Source organism: Meles meles, chromosome 5 (genome assembly GCF_922984935.1).
Source record: "Meles meles chromosome 5, mMelMel3.1 paternal haplotype, whole genome shotgun sequence".
Lineage (NCBI taxonomy): Eukaryota > Metazoa > Chordata > Mammalia > Carnivora > Mustelidae > Meles > Meles meles.
In genome coordinates, this window is record NC_060070.1 from 92,062,921 (window position 1) to 92,082,639 (window position 19,719).

Here is a 19,719-nt window from a genome sequence, read left to right on the forward strand (position 1 = left end):
CCTCATTGAGCTCCCTGTTCCCTCTGTGCACTTTCTAATAAATAAATAGCATCTTTAAAAAAAAAAAAAAAAAACAACTCTTTTAGGCAAAGAACCTCTTGGTCCAACTCTTTCACAGGCTACCAGATGAGCAGACAGACCCTGGGTGAGGGGCAGGGACTGAGAGTACAGAGTGAGCAGTGTGCAAGATGGATGGACTGGACCACACCATGCAGAGTCAGGAACTGAGAGCAGCAAATGGGAATGTGACAGGCTGAGATCTGTCACTTGCACCCTATGTGTAACAGTGTTACATATAAAGTGTTACAGTTTCCTTAACAAGTAATGAGTAATTTCATCAAATATTATACGCACTAAAAACTCACTTCCCAGGGCGCCTGGGTGGCTCAGTGGGTTAAGCCTCTGCCTTCAGCTTGGGTCATACCTCAGGGTCCTGGGATCGAGTCCCCACATTGGGCTCTCTGCTCAGGAGGGGAGCGTGCTTCCCCCTCTCTCTCTGCCTGCCTCTCTGCCTACTTATGATCTCTTTTTGTCAAATAAATAAATAAAATCTTTAAAAACAAACAAACAAACTCACTTCTCTTGATTAAGAATGCTTCATTCTGACCCATTTCATTTTGGTGAAGAAAAAATGGTTTGAGAGTCAGAGATTTATTTTAAGTCACCAACAGAAGCCTAAATACTACGGATCTCCTGAGGAAAAAAGAATTTTGTTCTACTGTTTTTCTCCCCATCAATTGTTCTGACTCCTACTGTTTCGAATTGTTACCTCTGCTTTGTCTCCAGCCCACATTTTTCTCTTCTACACTATCCAACTTTTTGTACCCTTTGACCAACTAATATTTGGCATTTTGACCAAATACCATCATATTCAAGGATGTATCATACAATCCAGCCTACAACCAACTACACAACCTGCCCCCGCACCCTGCAATACTACCAGTCCTTTCATACATTTTAAAGTCAAATGCCTGACAAATCCTGACCATTTCATTCTCTTGCTTTCTAGCAGAATCGTACGCAAATATTTAGATCCATCAAGCTGTCTAACTTAAAAAATGCTAGGAAAGGAAACCCTAGGGCCATTACCCTTGATTCAATAAAGGGCTTTCTTGATTAGATAGTTCCACTTAAACCTAAGAAAGGGCTCATTTAGTAAAAAATGCAGGATCATAGCAGGATTTCCTACCTAAATTTTGAAGCAAGCTCTGAATGCCATCATTTCAAACTCAAAGCAATATACAAGCAGGTGAAGTTAATCACTCTAAGATCTAATTTATTAATATGCCTTTTATGAGAAAAAGCACTATATCTCACTTATCTTCAAGAGATTTCCATTTTTCCTACAACTAACTTGGAATATACTACGACATAATCATCCTGAAATGAATAGTCCAATGATTTTATTTTTTTTTAATTTTTTTTTTTAAAGATTTTATTTATTTATTTGACAGAGAGAGATCACAAATAGACAGAGAGGCAGGCAGAGAGAGAGAGAGAGGGAAGCAGGCTCGCCGCCAAGCAGAGAGCCCGATGTGGGACCCGATCCCAGGACCCTGAGATCACGACCCGAGCCGAAGGCAGCGGCTTAACCCACTGAGCCACCCAGGCACCCCTAGTCCAATGATTTTAAACCAATTAATTACAGCTGCATCCAAGGTAGATAAGAGAAGGTGATGGGTCACATGAAGCATATAAAAACAAGACCACTTTATTCAGATTATTCACGGAAGAGGACACTGATCAGCTAACATGAATATTGTGTCTATCTGCCATAAACTGAAAAGGATGCTAATTGGCAAACATTTCCAAAGATTTTCCAGCTCAAGATTACCATTGCTGTCCTCCCTGCAATAGTTATCCTACCTGCGCTTCACTATACAAACAAAATTGTCTTATTATCCCCTTAAAATGAATATTGACCATTGTAGATTAGAGTAGGGCCTGCAATTTGAACTCAAGTATGTTATTTAACCTCTCTGATTCTCCATTTCCTCTTCTGTGAGATGCATATCCACAGATTTTCCCTCTGTCAGTTTTAAAAAGGTCAAAATCATTATGCAATCAACACAGGAAACAGTTACTTACCTCTTTATCTAGTGTCCGAAACATCTGGTTGACCACACTTTCCAAAAAAAAAGTCATGGCTTCCCACTGCACGAATGAAGAGGAGAAAATGGAGCAGAGGCCACCTTCTCCAGTTCCAGCTGTAGGAGAACAGGGTTTTAAAACACAAATATAAACACAAACACACACACACACAACTACAGGATCACAGAAGACACAAAAACAATCGGGACTTAGAGACCACTTAATTTCACAGGCAAAGAAAGAGGATAATCTAACCCTCTCAGCCTGGGGAAAGAAAAGAACTAGAAGTAGAGAAGGGGCCTATCAGAATTCACTTCTGTGAGTCCTATAAAACCACTTTGAATATTGAATGAGAATATACGCATAAGCATCAAAAAAAACACAAGCAACTGATAAATATCAATTAAACTCTCCCTTCCTATCATATAACCTGTTCATGAAAATCAAAATAATTAAGATATTTAAGACCATAAAGAATCTTTCCAAAAAACAAAAACAAAAACAAAAACAAAAATCTGATATAAGATAACAGAATGCTACTTCATATCCAGTAGCCTCATAACAATTTCAAGTTCTGAACAACTGTGCCACCCTTCAAGTTTGTTAAGTATCAGCAAAGCACATCTCTCAAACAGCAAGGCACAGGTAAAAAGATTTATGAATTACTTTCCTTGCTTTCATATAGTGCTCCCACTTACTAACTTTACCTTGGTGCAACATACCTGGGCCTCCACATTCAAATTACCTGATACCATGGACCTTCAGAGTCAGTTATGAGTACCCAAAACAAAATGTTAAATCCTATGAATGACAAGTAACTAGAGTAGCTGATAACTGACCATAAATACGGAGCCACTCTAAAGGAGTGACTTATACCTTCTCCTGTTTTACTAAATTCTGTCACCCACAGCATGCATTACTTAATAAGACAATAGACAGATGATATGGAGTACAGAGAAGTTACCTGGCTTATGCATTTGGGTACAGAAATGTTATGTTGATTTTGTATAAAGCAGCATTTCCAAAGGCTTTGAGGTGGCTGAGTGACACATAAAGTCCCTGCACTACTCCTGTCATGCCTAACAAGGCATTCTTTCTAAATTTAGGAGTGGTTCTGTCCAAGAATTTGGTAGAAGAGCTTTAAAAAGTCTAGACATGCAATTTGGAAGGATGGTGCTTACAGTGAAATAACAGAATAAACGAGTGGTTCATTCTGTTAGAAAAGAAAAATGAAGGCAAGACTGACAGGGACATGATTTTACCCTAAATGAAACAGATTATTTTTGAATGCTATTATTAGCATGCTGTTCTGAAGTGTGGCTTACAGGGCTTATTTCCAATGTGTATTTGATACAATACTTCACTAATGTTTAGAAATAAAAAAACCTTACAGTTCATGGATCCAGTATCAACAGAAGTTGACAGCTGATACTTTAGCCACTCCCCAGCCATCTGGAAGCTAGTCTTAGGATCCAAACGACATGCTAACCTCATTACCTCTCCTTGTTGGGCCCGGGAGGCTGCCAAGAGAAAGACATAAATCAGTAACTGTCAGATAATAAGTGCTTAGCTAATGTTCATTCATTTATCCGTCCTAGGAGAAAAGTGTTCAAAGCAACTTCTGCAGATTTATGCTCTGAATGTAACAAATGTTCAATCAAGATTAACAAATTCAGGAATTTTCAAAAGTAAATTGTCTCTGAAAGCCACCCTACCAGCTTGATCCTCTAAGAGGCAAACTAAAAGTGGTCTCCCATTTCTTTAGAATCAATAAAAGATTAGGTTGGTACAGATGTACAACAGTGTGGCTGCTATGGAAAACAGTCTGGCGGTTCCTCAAAACATTAAATGTTAAATTATTGTATGATGGAATATAGACACACACTCAAGAGAAATAAAAACATCTGTTCACTCAACTTGTATACAAATGATACAGCAGCATTATTCCTTTTTTTTTTTTTTTAAAGTAAGCTGTAGGCCCAATGAGGGGCTTGAACTCATGACTCCAAGATCAAGAGTTGTATGCACTACTGACTGAGCCAGCCAGGCACCCCAATAGTAGAATTATTCTTAAAAGGTTAAGAATTAGAAACAACTTAAATATCCATCAACTTATGAATGACTACAATGTACGCCCATACAATGTAATATGGCAATAAAAAGAAAAAAGTATAAATACATGCCACAGCATGGGTGAATTTTAAAGATATAACCCTAAATGAAAGAATGCAGTTACAAAAGACCATATATGTATAATCTGTTTATAAGAAATGTTCAGAATAGGTGACATGTAGAAACAGAAAGTGGATTACTGGTTGCCTGGAGCTGAGGGGACTGGGTATGGCTGACCGCTAGTGGGCAGGGATTCTTGGGGTCATGAAAATGTCCACAAATTGTGGCAAAAGTTGCACAACTCTGAATATAGCCAAAAAACCCACTGAATTGTATGCTATAAATGGGTGAAACTTATGGTAAACGAACTATATCTCAAAAAGCTATTATTCTTTGTCTGTGGGGGCCCAGTGTGCCATGGCTGCAAACAGTAGCCTCCTCGGTAGTGTATGCAGCCTGTTGATTGTATGGGTTGCCCTAAGGGACCTTGGAGACAGCCCTTTTGGTGGATGCTGGGGTCTGACCTCATGGCTATCTCCAATTTAGGCTGCAGACAGGTATGCGGGGTGCCTTTGGAAAGCCCCAGGGCACAGTAGCCAGAGTGCACATTGGCCAAGTCATCATGTCCATCCGTACCAAGCTGCAGAACAAGGAGCATGTGATTGAGGCCCTGCGTAGGGCCAAGTTCAAGTTCCCTGGCTGCCAGAAGATCCACATCTCCAAGAAGTGGGGCTTTACTAAGTTCAATGCAGATGAATTCAAAGACATGGTGACTGAAAAGCGGCTTATCCCAGATGGCTGTGGGGTCAAATACATCCCTAACCGTGGTCCCTTGGACAAATGGAGGGCTCTGCACTCATGAGAACCTTGGCACTACCCCTTCCCATCATACTCATGCCCACCAATAAATCCAACATCCTGTCTCAAAAAAAAAAAAAGCTATTATTTAAAAAAAAGGGTGGGGAGGCGGGGAGGAACTATCCAGACTACAAAAAACCAAAAACAGAATTACATTATCAGAATGTGGGTTTTTCCTCTTTTTTCAAAGGCCAGTGAGGTTAGGTAGCATTTAATCCTAGGTGTTACGTATAGTTACTATGCCTAAACATCAAAGTCCAAAGGCTATGTATGTGTGCATGCGTGTGTATGCATGTAACGCACAGGCAAGAGAGAATACTATGCCTGGAATGAGTGCAATCCCAGTACCGGCCGCAAGGTGCAACTAGAAACTGAACAGGCTGCTTGTCCAGATCTTAGGCCCTTTAATATAGAACCCAAGGGTCAGGTACCATGATTCGTAACACTAGATGCCATTCTCAGATGACTGGGAGAAATTCCAGGCTACTATCACTTACAGTTGAAGAAAGCATTGAAGTCCTCATCACTATCAAAATCAAACCGAGAGTATTCACAGCTAGGGCTGTCTGTTTTAGAAGGAAAGCCCATCTGCAAAGAGAAAGATAATTGGGGTAGGGGATAAAAACAGACCTCCCCAAAGAGGCTTAAACTCTAGGAGCTCAAGCACTTTTTAATTTAAGAAGAGTGAAAGGCTTGCATAAGATCTTTTATAATAACTACTTCTGGTCTATCCCAAGTCCACAGTTTTCTCCCAGTTCTAATAATCCTGAGAGTGGTTGAAAAGAGAACACTCATCTGATGCTCCCCTCCAGATTCCTCAGGGAGAATTAAATTCTGGAATTTGTTTACGGTATCTGAGTAAAAAGCTGTTCCAAAACAAAGTGCTAATACAGCACACAGTAAGAAAGAAAAAATTGAGAACTGTCTCCTTCAATGCTGAAACTGGGAATAAGCACAGCACTTTGCATGTTTCACTCAAAAAGTACTGAAGAGCATGAGAATGAGAACAGGGTATCGTGTGCTAGATGTATTCTTAGAGGAAATAAGAGGACCCTCACATAGGTCCCACTCTCTGATTTTTACAAATCAAGATTAAGCATCTGTCAGCTGCAAGAGCCCTTAGCAGATCTCAGGGAATTCACAAGCAGTATTATTCAAGTGGTAAGCAATCTGCTTCTACCTTCAATCTTCCCTTCTCACTCACCTTCAGACCCTTACTAGATCTTCAGAAACAATCACATAGGACTTCATCTTGGAATCTTGGCTCCACCCTGCCTGCTTTTAAACTGGAAATAGCATTATCCCACTGCATGATCATGGGTCACTGCTCTTGTCCTACGTCTTCCTAGCACCTAGCCCAATACTTTGTATAGAAGTGTTCCAAAATACGAAAAAGTAAATATAATAACCAGTTTGTACTGCCTTCTTCTTGGTGAATAAGAGAATAATATAACCAATTATAGGACGCTGGTGACCAAAATGGGCTATCAATAATGCCAATCTGCCCTATTATGTGTACTCACCTACATTCCGTTTCTTTTTTTAAGATTTATTTGAGAAAGAATGAACGAGTGAGCAGGGAAAGGGCAGAAGGAGAGACAGAATCCCAAGCAGAGTCCCTGCTGAGTGCAGAGCCCAATGCAGGGCTTGATTCCACAATCCTATGATCATGATCAAGATGCTTAACCAATTAAGCCACCCAGGAACCCCCATTCCACGTTTGTTTTTTTTTAATATTTTATTTATTTGACAGATGGAGATCACAAGCAGGCAGAGAGAGAGGAGGAAGCAGGCTCCCTGTGGAGCAGAGAGCCCAATGCGGGGCTCGATCCCAGGACTCTGGGATCATGACCTAAGCCGAAGGCAGAGGCTTTAACCCACTGAGCCACCTAGGCGCCCCCCCATTCCACGTTTTGATTCCCACTGCCTACCTTGACCAAGTTAGTCATAGAAGCACGAAGATATTTTGGTATTATTGCTAATAGCAAAGGGTCACGGGACAGGATCTCATGCCGGAAAAGAGCTCCCCAAGTCATTTGAGTTGAAGAACGCAGAAACTAATGGGGTGGGGAAAAAGGAAAAAAAAAAGAAAAACCTCCGTTTAAGGATTTAGACTTTACATAAGCAGGATTATTACTGAGCCCCACAATTATCAACAATATTTTTTCATGGAAATAAATCTCTGTAATACTCCGACACTGTCCTTATTACTCTATCCATAATGACTGCCTGTTATAGACCACATATTAGTAAGACAAACTGTGGGGTCAGGTGTAATTCCTGGAATCTCAGCTGAGCTCTACCACTTTTTCTTTTTTTCTTTTTTATTCTACACAAGCTCTACACCCCATGCGGGGCTCGAACAACTTGGAGATCAAGAGTCACATGCTCCACCAACTAAGCCAGCCAGGCATCCCTCTAGCACTTTCTTTAAGGGCAAAAAAGGATATGGGAATCTTGGGGTGGTATTACAAGGAAAGCCTTAAATGTGTGAAATTAATGTTATAGCACAATCAATTAGACTTTTGCATTTAAAATGCCTTGGGTGGCAAATCACCTGGGACACACCTCACATCTGATTGTGCATCAGCAGAAAATTACGTGAGGGGAAAACCTGCCGGCCTACAGAGTGCAACACTTGGTTCAGGAAGAAGATTCAACAATTCCCTTAATGAAATCACACCACAGTTATTTCACAGAGCCTTAAGAGTCACATTTTATACATGAGCTGTTAATTACTTCAAGCCGTAGTGATTAATTTTGGCTTGCCTAACTAAAATTTTCACACATTGCCTACATAAAGTTTACCTGACTTGGATGGGTTGTGAAAGCAAGAAAAGATTCCAGGTATTTTCCAAAGTTTGCTGGTGTTTCTACATCAGAATCCACACCCTGAGGGACAAAAAGACCACTACATCAGTGACGCTGATGGGGGGTGGAAGAGGACAATGGTAGGAGTAGGGTAACAAACACAGCTGACTCTTGAACACAGGGGCTAAGGGTCAAAAATCCACATATAACTTTTCATTCCCCAAAACTTAACCACTAACAGCCTCCTATAGACCAGAGGCCTTACTGATAACATAAACTGATTAACACATATTTTGTATATGTATTATATACTGTGTCCTTACAATAAAGGAAGCTAAAAAAAAAGTTATTAAGAAAATTCTAAGAAAGAGAAAATACATTTATAGAACTGCATGTATTTATATCAAAAAATATCTGTGTCTAAGTGGACCCATGCAGTTCAAACCTGTGTTGTTCAAGGGTCAACTGTACACAACTTAAACCCTCACCAATTTCAGTTTTGAAAGGACTTTATACTTCCTTGTGACCTAAGGAAGGCATCAATTCAAGGGCTAAAAAGAGGAAAGGTGCTTTACCTCCTTAATCATCATCATTAAAACTCATTCTGTAGTCAAATACTAAAATGAAAAAGAGCATTCATTTCAGAAATCACAGAAAGAAAAAATCTGTATTATTTCTTCACACCTAGTCTATTCACATCTCTGTGACCAAATATATTAAATAACCACTTGACGGTATACATCGTATGTCTGAAGCTCTATCCTCTCTAACCATCCAAACCACCATAAAAAGGCATAATATCAGATGCAAATGTCTGTACCAATGTCCTATCTCTCAATTTGTAAGACAAGTTATTAAATATTTCCCTAAAGACAGGTATTTCTAGGTCAGTCACATTAAAGTTTCCTTTATGATCAATAACACAAATCCTTTAAATTTGGGAAGAGGGCTCTTTATTCAAGTGCGTAATATTTCATGATCTAATAGGACTCTAGCAAACTGACGTTCTACAAATACCAAATTCACAAGAATAGCAATGCTGACTTCGTGGAATAACAGATGTGGATGCTTCCTGTTAACATCAATAACTGACTTGTTAAAGAAATTCACTCACTCAAACCCTGTTACAGTAACTTAATCTATAAAATCGCATGAAATAACCTGTAGGGCAATGCTCCACAAGGCTAAAATTAAGGGCATGTTTCACTCATTATACAAACATAACTTTCTAAATGCTCTGCTCAAATGGCCCTGAAACTCTCCAGAAAGTAAGTGCTCACCAGTAATGCACACAGCTGATTCCCCAGAGCACACAACACCTGACAGAGTCTCTTCAGGAAGACATAGTGTTTTTCTACCAAGCCTCCTCCATCAGCAGTCCTGTAAGATGAGAAAATAAATGCTATTAATTGCACATCAAGAGAACCAAAAAGATTCCCATCAAATGGAGCTGTATGTGGTCTGTGCTTCAACATTCAAATTTCTGTTGATTATTAAAGTTAAAAAGCCAAAAAACTCAAACACTGAAGATTCAATGAGGAACAGGGTTCAATGCAATCTTATCCCTCATAGAAGCACTTTAGTTCTGCACATTATATGGTCCTTGAGTACTGTGGGTTAATAACGTAAACTCTGGGTAGGACTGCATACAACAACGCACACGCTTACAGGCATTCACTGATACCCGGGGAAGACTTAAACAGAGATGCACAGGAAAGCATGTAATAATTCCTTACACCACTGACAAAACTGAAAGGGCTGTAATAAGAGAAAGAAAAGACAAGCCACAAACTGGGAGAAAATACTAAAAAAGAACTGTTGGGCGCCTGGTGGCTCAGTGGGTTAAAGCCTCTGCCTTCGGCTCAGGTCATGATCCCAGGGTCCTGGGATCGAGTCCTGCATCAGGCTCTCTGTTCAGCAGGGAGCCTGTTTCTCCATCTTCTCTCTGCCTGCCTCTCTGCCTACTTGTGATCTCTGTCTGTCAAATAAATAAATAAAGTCTTCAAAAAATTAAAAAAAAAAAAAAAAAACTGTATCCAAAATAAATAAGGAACTTTTAAAACTCAACAATAAGAAAACAGCCTGTTTAAAACACAAACCAAAGAGCTTAACAGACATCTCACCAAAGATACAGAGATGACAAATAAACATATGAAAAGATGCTCCACACCGTATGTCATTAGGAAATTGCAAATTCAAATAAGATACTACTACTTGTATCACACCTACTAGAATGGCCAAAATCCAGACCACTGACAACACCAAATGCTGCGAAGGGTGTGGAAAAACAGAACTCTCATTCACTGCTGGTAAGAATGGAAAATGGTACAGTCACTTTGAAGACAATTTGAGTTTCTTACAAAACTAAGCATACTCTTAACAAATATTCCAGCAATTATACTTCTTAGTATTTACCCAAAGAAGTTGAAAACACGTTCACACAAAGACCTTCATGTTTATACCATGTTAAACCTAGATGTTTATTGCTGCTTTATTCCTAACTGACAAAATTTCGAAGCAACCAAGATGCCTTTTGGTAGGTGAATGAATAAACTGGTATAATAATGAATAAACTGGTATAATATCCATACAATGGGATATTATTCACTGTCAACAAGGAACGAGGTATCAAGGCCATGAAAACACATGGAAAAACTCTAAATGTATACTACCAAATGAAAGAGGTCAATCTGAAAAACTTATACATTATGTGATTCCAACTATATGATGTTCTGGAGAAAGTAAAACTATGGATAAAGTTAAAAGATCAGATCAGTTGTTGCCAGAGGTTGGGGTGGGAGAGAAGAGATGAATAGGCAGAGCTCAGAGGCTCTTTTGGGCAGTGAAAATACTCTGTAAGATACTGTAATGATACAAGTTATTAGACATTTGTCGAAACCCAGAAATTGTACCCATAGAATGTACAACACGAAAAGTGAACGCTGAAGTAAACTATGGACTTTGGATGATTATAATGTGTCAGTGTAAGTTCATCAATTGTAATAAATGTACCCCTCTGATTGGGGATGTTGCTAATGGGGAAGACTACATATGTGGGGGGGGGGGGGGGGCATGGGAAAGCTCTGTACCTTTGCTGAACCTGAAATTGCTCTTAAAATGTAAGTCTTAAAAATAAAAAGCAATAAAAACATAACTCTGTGTGTCACTTCTCAAAGTCATTTAGTTCAGATCTGTAATCCCTTAGCTACTATTTTAGAATCCAACAACTCTTTAAAAAAGGGGCGCCTGGGAGGCTCAGTCAGTTAGTGTCTGCCTTCAGCTCAGGTCATGATCTCTAGGTCCTGGGACCAAGTCCCGCACGGGGCTCCCTGCACAGCAAGAAGTGAGCTTCTCTCCCTTTGTCCCTCTCCCAACACTGCGCGAGTGCACTCTTTCTCTTTAAAATAAATATTTTTTTTAAAAAAATTACAACTTATTTGGTGGCAAAACCTGACTGAAATGATGCAGGACTCTTCGCACAAGTAAGAATTAATAATAACTAGTATAGACAGCAGCCATGTTAGCTGTGTTCCCGAGGCAGCTGAGTATAATATAAAAAGCATGGGCCTCAGGGTAAGCAAGACCTGGGCTCCAGTTATGTTGAGGGACACTATGACATTACGGTTTCTAACACAGGCTCTCAAGTCTTATTGCCTGGGTTCGAATTATTGCTTTACTAACCAGTACAGTTAAGTAACACAAACGGATACGGGACACCTAGGTGTGAATGTCACAGTTTCTGTGAAACTAAGAAAATGGGCCTGGGGAACAGTTAACTACACGGCCACCCAAAAGACATGTTATGAATTTAATTAAAAGGATCCCTTAAAAACAGAGCTAGTCCCCAGAAAAAAGAAAGCCATCATAAAAGCTGTGTTGGAATGGACAATAAGAGATTTTAAGTAATCCATGTGTATCTCTTTTCATTTGTCCCTGGAACTAAGAGAATGGGTCAAAAAAAAAAAAAAAAAGATGCTTCAATGGTCTTTGCAGTACAGTTCTACCTGTCTTCCTGGTAAGAAACATGGATCAGGAAATGCTCAAATATCTTCCACAGCAATTAAAAATGAAAAAAAGTGGAAGCCAGTATTTTAGGTCACAGAATGTGTTTGCAGGTCCCATGCATGCATTTTTCATTGAACACACTTTCCTGCTGCTTCCAAGAGCCTCAGCACTTCAGGCACTGATTACTTTGAGCAGGAGAGGAAGGAGCAGTGTCTGCAGTCAAGGCAGGCTCTGGTCCAGAAGATCAGAGCATTCTCAGGCCTAGGCACCAGCGCTACTAGGAGGCTTGGGGATCACCAGAAGCAAACAGAATCAAGGAGATGAGCTGTCTGGGAAGAATGGGGAAAACTGTGAAAGTGACTGCGTAGAGAGTCAACTTCTTTCCAGCATAAGGTCTTTAAAAAGGTTAAAAATTAAGATTGCTTGATTTTCAAATTAAAAACACTGTCAACTGACTGCCAGCATTCAGATAGGAACTTCAGATATATCGGTATAACCTACAGAAACGACAAAGAAATTAGAAAACACATAGAAAAGTAGATACTCACTGTGCAGCGGAGAGTATATAATGCATGGCAACATCCCCAAATAAGACCATCAAGGGCTTCCGGTCTTCCAACTTGCCCTAGAACCAATTTTAGGGAAACAGGAAATACAAACTGTTATTAAAAGCCTTCAAGTTACTAACATTTCCTATACCTATATAATCAAATATACTGACTTCATAATTTCTCATAGTCCCAGGGCTAACTAAACACTAGAGAAAACGCCAATTCTTTAAAATCAAAACGGGATTTCCATTTCTTCCATTTTTAAATGTGTTGGGCAGTAATGCTGATACGATAACAAAGTAAATTATATCTAAAGCTAATATTCCTACGGAGAAAAGAGTCACAGTCATTTGTAAGCCCAGGCCAATATAAAGCCAGTGCAGCCACCACTTAAGATTCTTTGACGTGACACTGTTTTATATTTTAGTATTACTTTCATCTTGTTTCCTCAGTGTGAAATGCCAAGACTTAGAGCAGTTTCAAGAATAAGGCAGCCCGACAAATCTCTGTATATGCTGCCAATGGATTCCTAGAATCTTGGCAAACTACTATCCAAAGAGGTAGGAGGCAGATAATGAAACTGGTGTCAGGTAAAAAGAAATCCCAAACTTTCTGATGTCTTCCTGCCACAACATACACTTCAGACACACTTAAACACCACCCCGCAGAGACTTTGAGGACGAAAGTCAGTTTGAAGTGGTAACTTACTTTTCTGCTGACTGCAATGAGAAGACACTCAGCTGCTCCTAACTGAAGCTCCTGTTCATTCAAAAGCAGGCAGAGCATCTCTAAGAGCTTACAGTTTTCAGCAGTAATGTGACTCATGGACACCCAGTCAATGTAGCCTGCCAGAGTATTCAGCGCCGCGACTCCTACTCGACAGTTTGCTTGGGCCTGTGTGAAAAGAAACAACTTTTAATCGTTAAGTCTTCACTGACGGACAAAGAGGCTGTGGTTATACCTGAGCTCCTTCTATTCTCTAATTCTAAAAAGAAAACGATTAAAAAAAAAAAAGGTACTCATGTAACAGCCAGACAGGGAAAACTCAAAGGTCTTCTTTTGATGCACAACCACTTCTCAAACAGCATTCTCAATGTCTGTCAATAAGATCATACTGGCATGGGTAACCATTTCATCTCCTCTGATAAATTGGAAATACTATCATTGCTCAGTGGTCACCTAAACCAAGGCTGAGGTTACCCTCCACTAGGTATAGGCATCTCTGTACCTGAAAGCCTCAAAGAAGTCTCCTTCCAACTCCACAAGAGCTCTTACCTTTGACTCCTGAGAATTATCTGTCTTCTGAAAGAAAAGAAGTATAAGGATCCAATGTTTTTAATGAGCAAAGGCTATGTAATAACTTTCCACCCACTTAATAAAGTCCCTTGAATAATGATTTTAAATAGACTCAACTTTTAACCTTGTTAAAGAATACAACTGGACTAACATTTAGCTGCTATTTCCCCTAAGGAGGACAGGTTATTTTAATTTTAGCAATAGGACAAAAAGTTAGTACCTAAAGAGTTTACACAAATTTGTTACAACATTAAGTCCACAAAGACAGCTTCAAAGAACACTGTTTAGAAAGAAATACAACAGATGAATAAGGCTCCACACTGCTAAGAATCAAAGAAATATAATTCAAAACAAAGTATGAGCATTTTTCATATTCAAATAAAGATAAGTTATGACTAGCAAAAGAATATTAAAATGATGTAATACAAATGGAAAAAGTGAGACAAAATTAAATGAATATAATTTATGACCGTTTGTATGGACGTTAACTACAGGAAAATCACACGCACGAGTATCACATGCTAAATAAATAATGTCCATTCAGTAAATATACAATTATTACAATTATAACTGATATCAACCTTTATACTTTGAATTTCATAAATATTATATGATGCTTATAATTTATATGTACAAAATTAATGTTTTCCCCAAAAAACTTCTAAAAATAAAATTAACTCCCGAAGACAGGTGAAGGGGAACAGAAGCAGGAACAACAACTTCGGAAGTCCCTGAAAAGTCACTGCTATTAGGAGTATAAAGGATTTGTTCTACAATTGCAATTATGTTCTACAATTAAAAAGAATACATCTGGGGTGCCTGGGTGGCTCAGATGGTGAGGCGTCTGCCTTCGGCTCAGGTCATGATCCCAGGGTCCTGGGATCGAGTCCTACATCAGGCTCCCTGCTCTGTGGGGAGCCTGCTTCTCCATCTACTGCTCCCCCTGCTTGTGCTCTTTCACTCTCTCTCTCAAATAAATACATAAAATCTTTAAAAAACAAAAACAAGGGGCGCCTGGGTGGCTCAGTGGATTAAGCCGCTGCCTTCGGCTCGGGTCATGATCTCAGGGTCCTGGGATCGAGCCCCACATCAGGCTCTCTGCTCCGCAGGGAGCCTGCTTCCTCCTCTCTCTCTGCCTGCCTCTCTGCCTACTTATGATCTCTCTCTCTCACTGTCAAATAAATAAAATAAAATCTTTAAAAAAAAAAACAACAAAAAAAAAAAGAATACATTTGTTAAAGGACAAGTATTAAGCCTTCATCATCAGTGATGGAATAGAGATGTCAATGGGCAGAGAGGAAGAGAACCCTCTCAAACCAGCATTTACTACTGATGCTGCCCAAGAAGGAAAATGAATCCAAGTGACAACAGCCAAGTCCAGTCTTTCCTCTCCAACAATTTTTCAGTCCCAGTTCAAGCATCTATGCCCCCTTGAACCAGTGCAGGGCCCAGGTCACTGGACAGGGATGTGCCTACCCATCCTATCACTGTTTATCATTCAACCTACTCCCCTCCTGGGAGGGTGAAGGGAAGGAAGTAGGAAGTTGAGATGGAAAAAGAGAAGGGAGGGAAGAAGGGATTCAACTTCTAAAGCAAAAAAGTTGTTCCTGGTCCACAAGATAGCTCTTGGTGTGCTCTGGTCTTGGACACAAGAGGTACTGGTTTAACAGATGAAGGCAACTAAAACTGAGGCAAATGAAAAACCCCACAGTGGATGGGTTTCTAATGTCTCAGGCCATTATCACTCACTGCCCTGCTGGGGCACGCTGGCTAGACTGTCAGGGCATCTGAGGAGTCATAGTTTTTTCCCCTTCTCCTGCAGATGAAATCTCCTAGATGAGAAGGAAAAGAATCCCTCCTTCACCCTCAATACATGTAAGTTTTTAGGTGCAAGTATTTTCCTGATACTTTCTTTTGAAAGATCTTGGGGAGGTATTTTTGGGTAAAATAGACCATTTTAGTATAAAGAATGAGACTTGAATTCCACTATAACCATTAATCAGGGGATCTTCAATAATTATTCTCTGGACCTTGTTTTCTTCATCCATACAATGGAGAATGTACTTTCTCTTTGGGGTTGTTTTGAAGATTAAGTAACATGTAAAGTGCAAGTATATGGCATATATTAGGCACTTACTGTGAGTTCCTCCCGACCCCAACAGCTCACAGTACCTTTCCATCATTTGTATTAGTACCTAGCACTTCTCTAAAAACTTAAAAACTGCCAGGGGCGTTAAAAAAAAACAAACCTAATTTTAATTAATTCTATTCTGTGAAATAAGCACATGTAAGAATTCTAGATCAGGGTTTTTCTTTTCCTATTTTTTTTTTTTTTTTTTTAGGTGAGGGTAAGAGGGGCAGAGGGATAGAGAGAGACAGATTCTTAAGCAGGCTCCAAGCTCAGTGCAGACCCCAACATGGGGCTCAATCATGACCCTGAGATCATGACTTGAGCTGAAATCAAGAGCTGGGTGGCTTAACCAACTGAGCCACCTAGGCATCCTTAGATCAGGGTTTTTCAACTTTAAGACTATCGGCATTTGGGGCTGGATAATTCTTTACTGTGGAGGAACAATTCTGTGTGTTATACAATGTTTAGCAGTATGCCTGGCCTCTACCCACTAGATGCCAGCAGCAACCCCCTGGTTGTGATACATGTGGGGCAAAACTGTCCCTTGCTGAGAACCACTGTACTAGATGAACTTTCACATGGCTTTCTTCTGAAGGCTCTCTGTTAAAAATGACAGTGGTTGGAAACACAGTATCTAGCTGCCCTTTTCTGTAGAATACTTTGTCGGGAAGAATAAAATACAGGTATTTCCCACTTTTTGTAAGCTCATGTTAGGAAACTGATTTTTCTCAAGACCCACATTAGTACCTGTTTTCTCTAACTGAAAATCTGAAGAGGATTTTCTGTTTTTACTTTAAAGAAAGGCGAAAAGCAAAAACAGCTTTCAGTGCTTGTTTCACAGCAAGACCTTATGCCTTTGGAGGTACCACTAAGTTTCTTTCCCACGAACCACATTCAGCATCTCAGCCATAACTGTGAACTGTGTCTGTGAGCATCTGTGCTTTCTCTTGATTTATTCCATTTATCTGTTAGCAAGATGTGTCCTAAGGTGTCAGAAAAGCTAAGGAGAGGTTATTTCTTGGGTGTGGGAATGCTCAAAAATTACTCCATATAAATTAACATTAATTTCTTCTTCGTTCTATGCCATTTGGGCTTACAAAAGATTTCAAAGGAACGCTCTTCTTTCAGGTAGCAGGGTAAACCTGTACCAAGAACCATTGGTCAAGATGAATAAAACCTGGCAATTTCTTGCAAAAGGGACGAGGATTAAATATGGGATCAAAATTTAAAAGAGATGCTGTCCTGACCTACCAGGAATCTGGGCTTTAAATACTTTAAATATTAAGAATTAACAATTTTAATACTGTTTTAAGAACTTTCTTACTATAAAGGATTATTTTTTTAATATGGGAACTCACTGACCTGAGTTTCTTAGAAAATTAGTTCCAGTTCTTCCTGTCATCTGTTTCTCTTTTGCTTATAAAATGGTTTTCTTTTGCTGATCTAGACACCCTAATCCCTTGCTGATAGATTATTTTAACTTTACAAAACAAACAACAAAACCACTCATAATAGAAAACAGAACTTTTGGGAGATAGGATAGTCCTTACCACTTGTCGGTACTTGTTTACATTTTCTTGAAGCGTGTTAAGTAGAAAACTGAAAATCTTTTCCATGTTCTGGGTTAATGTTTGCTGGATATCCCTTCTTCTCTGAGGGGGTAGTGTCTGAAAGGTCACTACATCCTCTGCCAGTCGTAGAAGGATAAACATCACTAATTCGGTCTGTGTTTCCTGTACAATAGAAATAAGCTAATTAAACTCTTTTTCACCATAGGTATGCCCAAAAGCTCTTTTCTGTTGACAAAACAAACTTGAGAACAGGCCCCCAAAATAAAATGAACTGATATAGTTGTATTCCATACCCCCTGTTTGGAAAGGGTATCCAATTCTATTAGCATATCAGGCCAGTGCTGTGGCCACTCCCGCTTGATCATTTCTACTACAATTCGAGACAAAACATCTTTAATGTGGTTCTCCTCTTCCAAAATATCCAGTGTTCCCTGAAAAAGAATAAGAGATAGTAAGAGGTCTGCAAGACTGAATTTAAAAAACCTAAAAAAACCCCAAAACCCCACGATGAGAAAGTGTAGGGAACTCCACAGCAGGCTTGCTTTTAACTAAACAGAGTAAACAAACCTGCTCTCCATGACTGAGTCACTTGTCCTGCATTCTCACTAACCATTTTCCTCACTTAAAACTTAAGTAAGGGTTGAATCAGCTAATAAAGTGACTGTTGCACAGAGCAAGGAAGACATCATCGTTTTCCTTTACAAACTGAAGAGACTCTCATACTGACTGTTTCATTCTGTAAGAACGCCAAAGTTGAAGAGTACAGAAATGAAGACAATAAGAAGCTGATAAAATGAGACAGGAGTAGCAACTAAATATTTTACCGATAGTTCTAGCATTATAAGACACAAACTATTCCTGGGACTTTGTCCTTCTGGAGTTTGGTATCAAAATTAGTGAATTAGGATTTCTATCAAGTTTCCCAAGAACTAGCAAAAAAACAAATCCCAAGTTGATTAATAATTTTGAAGGGGATTTTTTTCTATTGAAGGCACTCAATTTTGGAGAGGAAAAGGTAGGAATTCAACTTCTCATGCCATTTGTAAAAAAGAAGAAAAAAGGCTGTGGATTTTAAGCATGTTCAAAGTCCTATTCTAATTCCCGATACTAATTCATCCTGCATATTTTGTATTTTGTTAAAATCATACACTAATTTGGTTTGGAATAAAAGGAAACAAACAGCAAAGTGCAATCTAATTTAGATCTAAGAATCTTGTTCATTTGCTGAAAATCTCTCATCTCTGTTGAGCATGCTATCCGACCTACGTAGAAATAGTGAACATAAATGCTAAAGAAGTCACCCTTAGTCTAAACTACCTCTGAAACACAAGTCTTCCAACCAATCATTCCTTACATTTGCAATCAGCTCCATGACACTGTTCTTCAGATAGACCTTCTCCAATCGAGACATGCTGTTCCACCGAAACCTGGCCACCGAAATGTGTAAGGTCAAAAGAACCACATTAGAAGTCTTCATAAGTGACTGGCTTTGATTCCGTGTTATATTATGTTAGTGATTTCACCAAGAAATTATACTTTTGATTTTGTACCCTTCAAAGAACGAACAAGAACACTCTATATTCAACAAAAATGCTGACGAACAGAAAAATTCTTAAGAAAAAGTTCTATATAGGAAGTCGTCCACTAAATGAAATTCACATAGGATTTGTGAGATTAGCTTTCCCCCTTGATTTCACTGATAGCCCAAAAGCAAATATATACCTGGGACACCTACAACAAATGTAGTTGCTTTTCAGAAAGTAATAATGGCGATACTATTAACTCTTCTTTTGTGCTGGCTTATGGATAATATAATCCCACAAAAACTATGGCTAAGTCTTAAAAGCTGATTCCTCTGATAGATACTGGGGGTAGAAGACTCAAGTTAGGAAGGGTTTTCAGTTTTTCTCATATAATCTTGTTTCGGATTTGCCATTCAGAGAAGGAACACACTCAAACTAAAAAAAAATTAAAAGCACAATCCCTAATCAGAGATTTAATTACCTAAACATTGTATTATTCTAAAAAGACCTGGAGATCTCATGGCATATAGTAGGAGCTCAATAAATACTCACTGAACCACCATCAGCTAATATGTGTAGAATGCTTAGTATATACCATGTATTTTACATAGCTGAAGAAACTGAAGAAGAGGAAAGTTAAGTCTTGAATAAGAGAGCTCTTGAGGTTGTGATAATCCTCTTGGGGATCATTCCTTTCTTCTTGGCGACTGTTCTTTTCTACTCACCTAAAGATTATCTCTATGAGTTATATAACAAATAAAGATTTGCTC

At 39.1% G+C, this 19,719-nt stretch overlaps 2 protein-coding genes and 1 non-coding gene across 4 annotated transcripts in view; 2 read left to right on the forward strand and 1 right to left on the reverse strand.

The window, feature by feature from the left end:
- Nucleotides 1-19,719, reverse strand: part of XPO5 (exportin 5) — a 47,788-nt gene that overhangs the window by 26,005 nt on the left and 2,064 nt on the right. Inside the window, exons 3-14 of one of the 2 annotated variants that reach the window (XM_046004619.1) lie at nucleotides 18,781-18,853; nucleotides 17,720-17,857; nucleotides 17,406-17,588; nucleotides 13,704-13,730; nucleotides 13,137-13,322; nucleotides 12,426-12,502; nucleotides 9,153-9,252; nucleotides 7,870-7,953; nucleotides 6,993-7,118; nucleotides 5,559-5,649; nucleotides 3,483-3,611; nucleotides 2,089-2,207 (exon numbers count right to left, since the gene is read on the reverse strand). In XM_046004619.1, the coding sequence (XP_045860575.1) occupies nucleotides 2,089-2,207; nucleotides 3,483-3,611; nucleotides 5,559-5,649; nucleotides 6,993-7,118; nucleotides 7,870-7,953; nucleotides 9,153-9,252; nucleotides 12,426-12,502; nucleotides 13,137-13,322; nucleotides 13,704-13,730; nucleotides 17,406-17,588; nucleotides 17,720-17,857; nucleotides 18,781-18,853 (1,333 nt within the window). The remainder of the gene's footprint in view (nucleotides 1-2,088; nucleotides 2,208-3,482; nucleotides 3,612-5,558; nucleotides 5,650-6,992; nucleotides 7,119-7,869; nucleotides 7,954-9,152; nucleotides 9,253-12,425; nucleotides 12,503-13,136; nucleotides 13,323-13,703; nucleotides 13,731-17,405; nucleotides 17,589-17,719; nucleotides 17,858-18,780; nucleotides 18,854-19,719) is intronic. The other variant, XM_046004620.1, reaches the window with a different exon arrangement.
- LOC123942923 lies at nucleotides 4,572-4,702 on the forward strand. Its single transcript, XR_006818546.1, has one exon. It is a non-coding gene; the product is annotated as a small nucleolar RNA SNORA70 (small nucleolar RNA).
- LOC123941453 (60S ribosomal protein L10-like) lies at nucleotides 4,707-5,111 on the forward strand. The gene has a single exon (XM_046004626.1). The coding sequence runs from the start codon at nucleotides 4,763-4,765 to the stop codon at nucleotides 5,063-5,065; it is 303 nt and encodes a 100-aa protein (XP_045860582.1). The 5' UTR covers nucleotides 4,707-4,762; the 3' UTR covers nucleotides 5,066-5,111.